At 58.6% G+C, this 13,001-nt stretch overlaps 1 protein-coding gene across 1 annotated transcript in view; it reads right to left on the bottom strand.

Moving 5' to 3' along the window:
• Positions 1-12,089, bottom strand: part of ITPR3 (inositol 1,4,5-trisphosphate receptor type 3) — a 66,867-nt gene extending 54,778 nt beyond the window's left edge. The window contains exon 1 of the mRNA XM_068960696.1: positions 12,001-12,089. Within this exon, the coding sequence (XP_068816797.1) occupies positions 12,001-12,089 (89 nt within the window). The remainder of the gene's footprint in view (positions 1-12,000) is intronic.
• Positions 12,090-13,001: the final 912 nt, after the last annotated feature.

The following is a 13,001-nucleotide window of genomic DNA, read 5'->3' as shown; positions in this document are numbered from 1 at the left end:
GACTTGCGGTTGCTGCAGGGGCGGGGCGGGGGAGGGGCGTCAGGGAGGGATGGGGAGACTGGAGTTTGGGAGGAGCAGGTACAAACTATTATATTCAGGAAGGGACAAATGACAAGGTCCTACTGTAGAGCACAGGGAACGACATTCAATATCATGTGATGAAATCATAGTGGAAAATAATATATATGTATAAATGAGTCACTTTGCTGTACAGCAGAAGTCAACAACATTGTAAATCAACTCTAATAAAAATTTTTTAAAATATGTACAGAATCTGACTTTTCATCACGCCAACACCACTTGGTCCAGGCTCCCAGCGGCTCTCACCTGGATATCACTGTCTCCCCATTGGTCTCCTAACACCCCTCTCACCTCTACAGCCTGTCCTCCACATAACAGCAAAGGGATTCCTTGAAAAGGTCAGTCAAATCAGGGCAGTGCTCTGCTGGGAAACTCCAAAACCACCCATCTCAGAGGGTAAGACAAGAACTCACAAGACCCCTTCACCTCTCACACCTCATCTCCTCCCCACCCCCTGACGCCCGCCCCTGGCCCACTCTGCTTCAGCCCACCGTCTTCCTCCAGGCTCCTCAAACCTTCCAGGAGACTTGACCCCGGCTCTTCCCTCTGCCTGGCACTCTCTACCCTAGACACCTTCCTAGCTCCACCCCTCCCTCATCTCCTTCAGATCTCGGCTCAAATGACCCATTCCTGTGGCCAGGCCCCCTCCCTACCCTTTTAAAAACTGTGGACTGCTCTCTCTCACACTTCTCAACCCCCTGCCCGCCTCACTGTTCTCCATATCACCACTCGGCCTGCTACAGAGTCTATCTGGGGTCCTATTCCTCCCTGACCTGAAATGGAAGGTTCACGAGGACAGGGATGTCTGTATTGCTTCCTCCTGTATCCCCAGTACCTGGACCACCTGTCTGGCGCGGAGTGGCACACTTGAAATACACACTGAGTGAATTAATCATTTTACTAGCTACTGAGGGAAGCACACAAGAAGCAAAAGATAAGGTCTCCGCCTCAGGGAGTTCAAAACCTCACTGGGAAGACAAGTCCCAGACTCAGAAGAGTTCATGATCTAAGGAATACGCATAGGTGCCAACTGATGGTACCAGCTGTGGATTTTGTCCAAGAAAGGGAGAGGTCAGAGCTTGGCCAATCAGAGAAGGTATGAGAGAAGAAGCAAGAACTGTGCAGAACCTTGAATAATTCATAGAATTTCCTGTAAGACACTAGTGAATCAGATTAGCTGGCTGTCTCTTGGCAAAGCACTGAGAGGAGGGGTTGCAGGATGGGTAAGTTTGGGTAGGGGAGGGGAGGAAGTCGGGGCAGGGCTGGGACCTGCACTGCTGGGGGTACTGGACAGCCAGAGGGCATTATGGAACTCAGGGCAACGGAGAGAGGCTTGGGCACCCCCATGGCCTCCATCTTGACCAGTGCATAAGGCCCTGTAGAGACCATCTCCCCAGACTCACAGTCTGAGGGAAATCCATCCTCACCTCACAAACCCTCCATCCCTCCCCTGGGAACTCTTTGTCTGGGTCACATGTACAGAAAAAAGGACATGCAAGTGTGGATGCCTGGCGTGCTTTTCCTAATCCCCCTGGCGCAAGTGTGCCTGGCCATCATCTGGATGTCCTTCTGTCCCCGCCCACTCTGCCGTAGCTTCTGAAGCCCTGCGGTCTCCCATTGAGCCCCTCCCCAGGGCCCAGTGGTTTACAGAGCAAAGCACATTTGGGGAGTGCAAGCTGAAGCCTCCTAGAGAAGGGGAGGGGTTGGTCAGGAGCGGAGCTTGGCCTCCAGCAGAATTGCAAGCAAGGTCAGAAAGGAAAACATCCCAGATCGGCAGCCAAGAGGGGACAGGAACGGTCTGTATGGGCGACCAGAACAGAGAAGCAAGCCATGTGGACCATGAAATAAAAAAGGCAGGGGGCTCCTGGAAAGCATCAGGAACACCGACTCAGGAAGATGGGACTTTCAGGACTTCCTCCGGGATCCAACATCCCACTCCTTCCCTCCTCCAAGTGCGGGTCCTGGATAAGCAAAATCAGCACGGCCTGGGAACATTCCACACCCTTCCCCTGCAGCCTCTGAGGGATGGCAGCCCGCCCTCCCCATCATTTCATTTCCCATCTGGAGGGCAGCCCTCCACCAAGCCCGTAGGCAAAGAGGGCAGCCAGCGGCAAGGTGTTTAGGAGGTCCCAAACTGCCCCCGCAGCGCGCCCGCGGAAGTCTCCCCTCCGTCCCTCAGAAGCTCCCCCTCAGGACTGAGGCATCCCAAGAAGGTGCTATCGGGCGGGCGGGGAAGGGAGGGGCGTCCCGTGAAGCCATTTACAGGTAAGCGGGAAAGCCTTCATCGGACGGGCTGCGGAGAGGGAGACCCGAGGCCAGAGGGAGGCACGAGGGCCGGGACTCCGACGGCTAAGTTTCGACGGAGTGGGAGCCTCAGAGGGCGCGGCCGGGACTTCGAGCCTCTGGGTAGAGCGAGAGGCGGAGAGGTGGTCGCCGAGCCCCGCGCCGAGGACCCCTGAATCCCCGCCCCCGGTTCGCCGAGGCCCCGCCCCGGTTCGCCGAGGCCCCGCCCCGGTTCGCCGAGGCCCCGCCCCGGTTCGCCGAGGCCCCGCCCCGGTTCGCCGAGGCCCCGCCCCGGTTCGCCGAGGCCCCGCCCCGGTTCGCCGAGGCCCCGCCCCGGTTCGCCGAGGCCCCGCCCCGGTTCGCCGAGGCCCCGCCCCGGTTCGCCGAGGCCCCGCCCCGGTTCGCCGAGGCCCCCCTAAAGCCCCGCCCCGATCCGCCGAGAACCCCTGAAGCCCCACCCCGGTCCATCGAGGGCCCGCGAGGCCCCGCCCCGGCCCGCGAGGCCCCGCCTGCTCGCGGAGGCCGCAGAGCGCTCCGGGCTAGCCCCGGCCCCGCCCCCGCCCCCGCCCCCGCCGCGGAACGAAACTCGCCTCCCCGCGTGCGGCCGTCGCCCCAGCCGCGTCGCGGAGGGAATGCGAGCGTGGCCTCGCCCCGGCCTGCCTCCCACTGCAAGCCGCCGCCAGGACGCTGGGCCCGGGCCAGGCTTGCCCGGGGGCGGCAGGAGGCGGGCGCGAAGAGGTGGGGACGAGCCGCCAGCTCCCGCGCTTTCCTCCCCTGCCCGGGACGGCCCCGGGGGAACCCTTCCCACTGGTGGCACCCACATCCCGGCCGTACCCGCCTCATTCTCCCTCAAGGTGGGGGCATCTGTGTGGATTGTACTAGGGCTTCCGGTGAGCACCTGGCGCCGTAACCAGAGCCGGGCTCTCCTGGGAGAAGCTGCCCCTAGCTTCCCCGTCCCCACCCCGCCTGAGCGCCTCCATCCCCGTCCAAGGGCTGGGGAATGGCCTACTGCCGCCCGCGCTCAGCCAGCCTTGTTATCTCTGTCCCCCGCTGCGTCCTGCCACATTCAAGGCCGGCCGCAAACTCCGCTCCTCCAAGTTCCCTGTCTGTCCCCACCAACTAAAGGTAGGAGGGTGCCTCAGCCAAGATCACCTTAGAAGAACCGACGCTCCACTGTGCAGAACACGTTTACTTTATAAATCGTTTTTACACCCAGTACCTCATCCCATTCTTACCAGTCCAGTGAGGGTCACAGAGTTAAAGGAACCACCTCGTCCACGCAGCTGGTAGCTGATGGCACTTGTACCATCTAGGGCTCCATAGGTCCCACAAAACTTTACTGCGAAGGGATGATGTGCTGGGTGCGGTCCCCAACCTCTGGAAGCTCCTGTCCACCATGCTGAGTCCTGTGAGTACAGGAGCTGCGTCCTACACTATCACCAACTGAGGACAGTGGGAGACATAAGATGGGTCTAAGCCTGCACCGTGCAGGGCCCAGGAGGGATCAGCGGGGTGGGAAAGGGGAGGAGGTGAGAGGAGAGGGAGGGTCCGGCAGCAAGCCGGTGGGTAGGCCTGCCCTGGACCCTCTGAACAGGAATTAGTGGACAGCTCTGCTCTAGAAGGATGTGAAGGGCACTGCCCTGAAAATGCTCCAGGGCCTGCACCCCAAGACCTTGGGAAGGACGAGAGAAAGGCAGATGCATCCAGGGGCCTAGCTGGCCCCATTCTGCCTGGGGTGGACTTTGAGATCCAGTGGAAGGCATGGAAAAGGTAGTGGGCCGGGTCAGTGCTGCCAGGAAAGATTAGATAAGCAGGAGGAAGAAGGGAGCTAGAAGTGGTGCAAGTGACTATCAGAGGAGCAGCTGAGGAAAGAGGCCTGCGGACCGGAGAGACCCCCAAGGGTCCCTAGACAGCCCCTCCCTGATCTAGCCTGGGAAAGAGAGGTGCAGGGGGAGACCAAGGAGCTCAGGCCGCACGGTTAAGGGAACAGCCAGTTCCAGACCCCAGATCTGCTGACTCCCAGCCAGGGCTGGCCACCACCCCACAGATCTAGGCCAGACCCACGGAAGGCCACTCCCAAAGCAGGCACTGTCAGAACACTGGGATCGACTGGTGGTGGATGGAGGCCTTGGATTCCCCCTCCCCAAATACTGGTGCGGGTGGGGAGGAATGCTGGGCAAGTAACCCAGGTTCACTGGCTGGGATCCCTGGCTCATCAGAGAAAAGCAGTCCAGTTCTGCATCCTTGCAGAAAAACACCCATAAACCTGACCTCTACACGTCTTTCTTTACCAAGGATCCACCCTGAGCCACCAAAGGGACCAGAGTATATTGACTTTAAAATAAGCATGGCTCATCCTTTCAGAGAGCTTATGTCTAGAAAGGACAGCAAGCCACATACTCAGGCTCTTGGGGAATCCCAAGAGTCTCCCCAGCAAGGAACAGAGGCAGCAAATGTGATTAAACCTGACCAGACCGAAATAAAGACCCTTGGCCAGGGCACAAGCTTTCAGAGCGCTGCCTCTGCCCACAGGCCTGGGTTTCTGGCTCTCAGGGCTGGGTGGGCTCTGGCAAGTCCTGGGGTCTCTATTAGGCCAAGGAGAAGAGGGACGGGGAGCAGGAGAGACAAGAGAGCTGAGAAAAGGCACAGAAGACAGGCAACCCTGGGCCACCCAGCCCACCCCCAGGCTTCTCTCCTGCGCTCCATCCAGGGCGTGGGCTCTGGGCCTGTCCAACCTGCCTAATAACTGAGGCTGGAGGGGCCTCCGCAGGGCAGCCCCGAGGCCTAGGCCACCCAGCTTCAGACCCTGCGGGGCAACCCTGATGACTCCACAAAGGGAGAGACTGTCTACAGCCTCCCCATCAGGGTGAGGAACAAAGAAATGGGGGCAGGCGCTGCTTCAGATTAAAGGAGACTCAGGAAGCATTGTGAATCAAATTAACACATGGACCTTGATCAGATCCTAATTTGAAGACACCAGTGGTCGAGGCCAGACTGAGAACAATGGAGTGTATTGGACTATGGATCCGGCATTGGATGTTATTCGGAAATTACTAACTGGTGTGATGACAGGACTGCGGTTACACAGGAACACAGCCTATTTCTTAGGAATGTAAAATGAAGGATGTAGAGGCGAAAACATGCTTGCATGTAATTTACCATGAAATACTTCAACAAAAAACTAAGCACAGTAAATATGGCAAAATGTAAACAATGACTAGGTCTAGTGGTGGATATATGTGTTCTAAATAATTCTCTCCTTTTTTTTTTTTTTTTTTTTTGCAGCATTGTGAGACATGCGGGACCTTAGTTCCCCAACCAGGCATCGAACCTGTGCCCCCTACACTGGAATGTGGCGTCTTAATCACTGGACCACTAGGGAAGTCCCTTTCCCTGCTTTTATAAATTTTATATATGCCTCCAGTTGGTGGTAAGGGGTCAAAGGGACAACACAGACCAGAGCTGTAAATACTTGGGAAAGTCCACCCATTGCCAGCAGCAGCAACATCTCTGAAACACAGACCGAATTCTCCCTCTCACGACCTGTCACCCCTGTCACCCTATTTCTAGACTCAGATCCTGGAAAGCTGGTTCTCCTGCAGGCTGGAGGAAGGCGGTGATGGCTGGCTGGCTGGCTGAGTGATGGGAGAGGGATTTGTGAACCAAATATGTACAGGTGTCTGCCTCAAACACCTGCAGCTGCCCCTGGGCTAAGATTTATGTTCACCGTCTCTTCTGGCTCTGCCCACCTGCCAGCCAAACAAATATGAACCTTTACACGCACTGTGATCATTTCACTCCCCCACTCAGTCCCCAGCCAGGAGTCCCCACAGCCTTATCTCCCCAAGGGCAATGTGTCCCCCTCTCCAAGCCCCCGTCCCACCACACCCCAGGTCCACTGTGTTGTCAATACCCAGCCTCATTTCTGCCCTGGTGTGAAAAATCTTGCAGCCTCTTCTCCAGTAGCCGTGGCAGACTCCTGCTGGGTCACCCCCCACCTCCCCAGGGGTCCACCATGCAGAAGGCTGCAGGTACAAATGCTGGGGCTTGGAGCTGAGGCCCGTGATGAACTTACTGGAGATCTGGGCCCTGCTCTCCTCCCCTCCCCCGACAGGCCTCCCTCCCTCCTCTCTCACAGCCCCCACTTGCAGGGTGGAGCCCCCCAGCTCCACACGGGGTGAAGTGTGGTGAGCACGCCTGGGGGTGGACTGCAGGAGATATCTGCTCAGGAGTAATCGAAACACAGACGCCTCCCCTCAAAGAAAGGGCAGAAAGCTGCCGTGACCCCACCCTGAAATCTAGCATATCACCCCACCCCCAGCCCAAGCCTCTGCCCCACCCACCCACAGCCTCACGGGGCCAAGAGGGGGAGGGGAGGGGACGTGGGTCAGGAATGTAGGGCAGGGCAGAGCAGGAGCAGCTGGCTACAGCAGGATTCTTTTAGGGCCCAGGAGGAGCAGGCAGCTGGGTCCCTGGAGCCCCACGGCGGGAACTTGGAGCTGATTCTGTCCTTGGGCCACCGCCACACTGACTTGTCTCCGCTGCAGCCCTCCCCATCACGGCCACCACGCCCAACCTGGCCCAGCCTGGAGGGCAGAGACTGGTCCTACTCCCCACACCCCTAGTGCAATCCTCTCAGACTCGTGACGTGAAGTGAGCATCCCTGGGGCACTGGGTCCCAGCTTCCTCCTCCTCCTCCTCCATCACCACCTCCACCGCCAGAGTTAGAGAGAGCCAGCAAGGGAAAAGATGTGCCTGGGCATTCCCTGGTGGTCCAGAGGAAAGGACTCCACACTCTCCCTGCTGAGGGCCTGAGGTTCAATCCCTGGTCAGGGAACGAAGATCCCACAAGCCACTCAGAACAGAAAAAAAAAAAAAAAGGTGTGTCTTCCCTTTGATCCTGGACTTCCACTTCGGGGAACCTGTCCCAAGAGGATAACTGGACAAGTTGGTGTTCTGGCATGTACGGACTAGGATGTTCAGTGCAGATTGTGTAGAACAGCAAGAAATGTACAGACAAGCCAAATGCCCAAGACTAGAGTTGCTTAAATAAGTGAGGTACATCATACCGCGGGGCCCTCTGTGACCACAACACTCATAGGCCGGCATGCATGGGAAAAACAGAGCTTAATGTATTCTCCCCAAAAAGCCAGCATACAAAGCCAGATGTGCAGTTTGACCATTTTGTACATGTTTATTTGTGGGTGCATAAAAGACTAGAAAGTCCATATAGAGGCTGTCAAGATAATCACAGTGGTATTACAGATAACTTTTTATTTTAGTTTTTCAAGTTTTCTCCATGGAGCATTTTTTAATCAGGAAAAAAACAGTATGGGAATCCCCTGGTGGTCCAGTGGTTAGGACTTGGCGCTTTCACTGCGGGGGCCTGGGGTTCTATCCCTGGTGGGGGAAACAAGATCCTGAAAGCCATGGAGCACAGCAAAAACAAAAAAGTTTTAATTAAGAAAGGAAAAAATATATATGTATTTTCCAAAGAACAATGAGTTGTATGGATTGATCTAGAGAAGGCTGAGACCCTACCTTAGCGCACAGGACAGGGGTAAGTCCAACGTCTCATTTCAGTGAAATCACAATTAAAGGAAAGCCAAGGGCAGTTCGGACACCTGCCCATGGAATTCAGTCTGCACAGGAAGGCCAGCACCCCCTCCTGGAATTACCCGTGTCTGAGACTTAAGACTCAACGGGCTCTTAGGGACCATTTCTCCCAGCTCTCCACTGTACAGACCAGAATAGGCTGGACTCTGTCTTCGTTACCACTGACTCCCCAATGACTAGAACAGTGTCTGGCACATAGTAGGTGGCCATTCAATGTTTGCTGAATGACTTAGTGAGGTCTGATGAAAACTAAGAGATGGGCTTTCTGGACCAAGGAGCAGGCCTCAGACCCCACCCCTACAAGTGTTAATACAGTTGGTCTGACATGGGATGCTGGAACTGGATTTTTTTTTAAAGACACACAGGGATTCTCAGATGCAACAGAGCACCACAGAGGACAAAGGTGATAGAAACACCTGAGAGGCAGGGCCTTGCCAAAATCACCCGTCCAGTTAGAGACAAAGTAGGTCCTAACCCTGAGACCTGGGGTTTCCTCCACATTGACCTCCGCCTTCCCTGGGACTTCCAAGGCCCACCCTCCTGGAAAAGCCGATCACACCCCCTGTGATCACTGAGCCCTGAGTGACACACGTCCAGAGGCCCTGACTCCAAGTGGTGCTCCAAGGCCCAGCCATAGGCAGTCAGAGGCAATCTGACCCATCCTGGGCGCTCAACTGCACGACCTAGTCCACCCACACTTCCCAGCTCACCGAAAGGGTCTGGGGGCCCCTCCTCTGGGCACTCAAAGTAGACCTTCAGGGAACTGCACGTGAGACCAAAGGGGCCCATCCCGCACTCGGGGCCAGTTCCCCACAGCCACTGCCAGAAGCCGCAGTAAATCCTTCACCTGCAGTGGCCTCCCTCCACCTCTGCTGCCTCCCACCCGGGGGCGGGGGCGGGGGGCACGAGGCCATGCACTCCTGCCAAAAACATGCATGGGCCTGCTCTTCCTTCCCGCCCGAGGTCTCAGCCTGCTCCGGGATCCACTCCCCAGACCCCTCCCACCCTTCCAACCCAGAGTTAATGTACAATCGTCACCAGGAGCTCTAATTACCCAGGCGGCTCTAATTGGCCTCCTCCACTTGGCTCACAGAGCCCGGCTGGAATCTGAAGGCTGCCCCAGACTCCCTCCTCCACCAGTGCCTGCACGTCCCACCTCCCAGCTGAGCAGCCTCACCGCTGCCCTTGTCCTCACCAAATTCATTTCCTCCAGCCCTCACTGGGCACCTCTTGGGCACCAAGCATTGGGATCGCCTGGGAGCTCAATCAAATCACCCTCCAGGGTTCGCAGATGTGGGTGAAGGTCAGGTTCAGCCAGGGTGAAGGCAAAGGGGACCAGAGCTGAGGATGGAGGCAGAAAGATTCCAGTGAGGATGGAGCAGAGGAGGACTCACAGAGAGCAATGCTTCTCTTTTAGACACCAAATGTCTAAATTTTAGGCTCAAAATGCAGATTCTGATTCAGTAGGACAGGCTCGGGTGTGAGATTAAGTATTTTCTAACAAACTTCTCCGTGATGCTGATGCTGCTGGGCCAAGGACCACACTTCGAGTGGCCATGCTTTGTGGTGTTCAGAAATCATTCTTCCCTTGAGTTTGGCTCTGAGCATGTGCCCACCACAGTGCCAGAGTGGATGAATGGGGTACTTAGTCAGTCAGTCCTGGCAGAGTGCCCAGCATTAGAAGGCCCTACAGAGAAACCTCCAACTAATCATAAAGTGTCAAACAATACAATTAACATCGGAGAAGAACTTGTACAAAGTAGTTTGAAGCACAAGGGAAAAGGGGTTAATTCTGCCCTGGTTGGGGGGGTGGGGGGTGGGGAGGTGGGGGGGGTGGGGTCGGGGGCTGGATCTCACAAAGGAGGTGCTTTGCTCCAGGTCTGAGAGGGTGGGTCAGATTTACCCAGGTGGAGACTGGCTCAAGGGCGGGGGCAACACAGGAACAAAGGTAAAGAGACAGGACAAGGTTCCAGGAATCTCAATCCAGGTGGTGCATCGGGGGTGTGAAGAGGAGGTTAGAAAAAAAAAAAGACAATGAATTTGGGGCCAGCACATGCCGGTGCTAGAATGCCGTCTGGGAGGGCGGGCGTGCAGGCGTCACGGCAAGTTGGGTGCTCTGGGAACCGGCTCCTGGAGCAGAAGGGCTCTGGCAGCCATAGGCCCAGCCTCAGAATCAGATTGGCGAGCAGGAGGCCGCTTCCTGGGGCAGGAAGGGCTGGGGCGGGAGGGAGCTGTGTTAGGAAGCAATAGAGGGAATCCCTGGCAAGGGGATGAGGCCTGTGTGAATGGCAAGAGACGTTTCCCTTGGACTTCCCTGGTAGTCCAGTGCCTGGGACTCCCCACTTCCACTGCAGGGGGCGTGGGATGGGTCCCTGGTCAGGAAACTAAGATCCCACCTGCCAGACAGTGCGGCCCCGCCAAAAATTTCCCTTGATTCTGTTAGACGTCACAGGTGCTGAAAAAGCCCTCTTGGGTGCTTAGCCCTAACACTGGGCAACAGAGAAGATGGTCATTTCCCCAAAGCCCTGGGCCTGTCCAGACAGCAGATCTGCCCCTGTGTGCCCGCCACACCCTCTGCTCCTTCCCTTGGTGTTATCAGAGGTGTTGACTCCGTGCCAGCCGGGCAGTCTGGCCAGAGGGGCAGTCCGAGAGTCGTCGCTCTCTGGGGGAGGTCAGCTCACCATGCCCTCACCCACTCACATCCTCTGGGAAACCGAACAAGAGAAGACAGACTAGCGGGGAGAGGTTGAAGGGCTGGGGAGTCTGCATCTGAACGGGGAGGGGGCTGGGAAGGCCTGGAGGTGTGAGATAAGGTGTGAGGTATGCTGGAATTCCCAATCCTTGTCCCCCTTTGGCTGACTCAGCCCTCCCGCCCTCGAGATCTTTCCCACACGACTAAAGCTAAACTCCCAACAAGACACCAAGGGAGCCAGGTGACTCCCACCTCCTGAGCTCAGGGTCAGCTCGCCCTGGGCTGAGGGTGCCAAGGCTGTCCTCCAAAACCCCCAGGGAGAAGGCACCTTGTAGCCAGTTGGCGTCAAGATGTGTTGGGTCAGCAGAAGAGGGTGGGTTCATCCTAAAGAACCGCTGGGTGTGGCAGATGAGACCATTTAACACAAGTCCGCAGACTGTAAAACGTGACACAGGTAACAGGCCCCACCCTGGGGCTGGAGAGGTGCAGAAGCCACTCTCTCCTCCACCCCAGCGACTCAATCAACTGCCCTTCGGAAGATAAACCCATTTCCTCTCATTCTTTCCCTGCCCTATGCCAGCTCCGGGCCTGGCCCTCTCCTGGGACGTGAACGGATTCCTTGCTCTTCCAGACCCTGTGGGGTGGCGGCCAGAATTAATTAATGTTTGCAAAGTGCTCCAGAGATCCTGGGACCAGGGACCCAGGGGCGCCAGATGAGCTGCGCAGGAAATTGCCACGGAGAGGCGGGGAGAAGGGGCCGCCTGGCGGAACCTGGGACGCCTGGAAGGAGAGGCTGGGGAAGAAACTCCTAGAGACAGGGAACAGGGCAAGAGAGAGCTCGGAAGAAAAGGTGCGACCCTCCAAAGGTGCGGCAGGTCTGTAACTAGACGGCCCCGGGCTCCTGGCCCTCTCGTTCACCATCACCACCACCACGATTCCGCCTCGCTCCAGAGTCGTCCACGTCCAGGCCCGGATGCCTGTCCCCGACTAACGCCACGGCCACCCACCTGCCCCCCCGGCACAGGGACCACCTGCAGAGGAAGTCCCAGCCCCCCCCCCCCGCCCCGGGGAAGAAAGCAAGCCTGCGAGGGTGGAGGCTTCGCGAAGGGGGCGCCTCCTGCCAACACAGGCGGGGCGCCCGACTCCTACCTAGGCAAATATTTCACTTCCTTTCTCTAAAAGGAGGCGGCGAGCCGCTCCCCGGTTCCTTGAAGCTGGGGGACGACCAGGTCCCCTGACGGCAGGAGGCAGCAGAACGCACACAAACGGCACCGGGGCCCACCGCGCCCCCTCCCCGCCCGCGCCCCCCTCGAACTCGGCTCGCTCACCCCAAAGTACTGATGAAGCCATTGACGGAGCCCTCGGCGTACAGGGAGACGATGTCCCCGATGTGGAGGAAGCTGGACATCTCGCTCATGGCTGCGGCCCTCGGGGGAGCCGGGGCGGTGGAGGCGCCTAGGGGCGAGCGGCCAGGCGCGGTGCGGAAAGCGGAGACGACCCGCGAGGCCGAGCGGGGCGCGCCCCCACCTCGGAGCCGGGCGCTCGGCGCGGCCGGGGCGGGCTGGCGGCCCCCGGAGCGGAAGGCGGCGCGGCGCGGCCGCGGAGCCGGAGGTGGCGTCCGGGTGAGGAGGTGCCCGCGTCTCGGCGCACCCGCCACCCGCCCGCCCGGCCCGGCCCGCGCCTACCTGCGGCGCAGAGGAGCAGGAAGTCTGGGGCAGCCGCACACACATGCAAATCGCGCCCGGGAGGCGGGGAAGCCACACCCCGCCCCCCAGGCCCGCCCGCCGGCACCCACGTGCGGCGGCCCGCCTCCCGCGCCCCTCGCGCGTCCGGGCCCAGCCTCCCGGACGCCGAGGCGGCCGCCGGCCCCGCGCGATCCCGACGGCTCCCGGGACAGGCCTCCAGCTCCGGAGACTCCCCGGCCAGCCTCGCGGAGCCGCCATCCCTGGGAGGCCCAGCGGGAGCTCTCCGCCCTCGAGGTTCGCCGAAACGTCTACTCGGCCCTCGAGTCGCTGAGGGCTGGGCGGGCGGCCGCGGAAAGGGGAGCCCGGGCGCCCCAGCGGGCGCTCCCTTGAACCGCGCCCCGGAGGACGTGCCCGGGAGCGCCCTGGCTGCGGCCGCCCTGCGACCACCGCGCCGTCTCCGCTCCCAGCTGAGAGCCGTCTTGCGCGGAGAGGCGCGCTCATTCCTTCGCAGAGCACATCGGGATTCATTTTTCTTAACGTAAAAAGCCTTTTCATTGCACAAAAGAAAGTGCTAGGGCTTGGAGGGGAAATGAAGCAATGGGGTGGGTTTTGTTTTTTTCTCGCCGCATTCCTGTGTACAAAGA

Source organism: Capricornis sumatraensis, chromosome 22, assembly GCF_032405125.1.
Source record: "Capricornis sumatraensis isolate serow.1 chromosome 22, serow.2, whole genome shotgun sequence".
Classification (NCBI taxonomy): Eukaryota; Metazoa; Chordata; class Mammalia; order Artiodactyla; family Bovidae; genus Capricornis; species Capricornis sumatraensis.
Note: the sequence above shows the minus strand (reverse complement) of the source record. Positions and strands in the feature narration are given on the sequence as shown.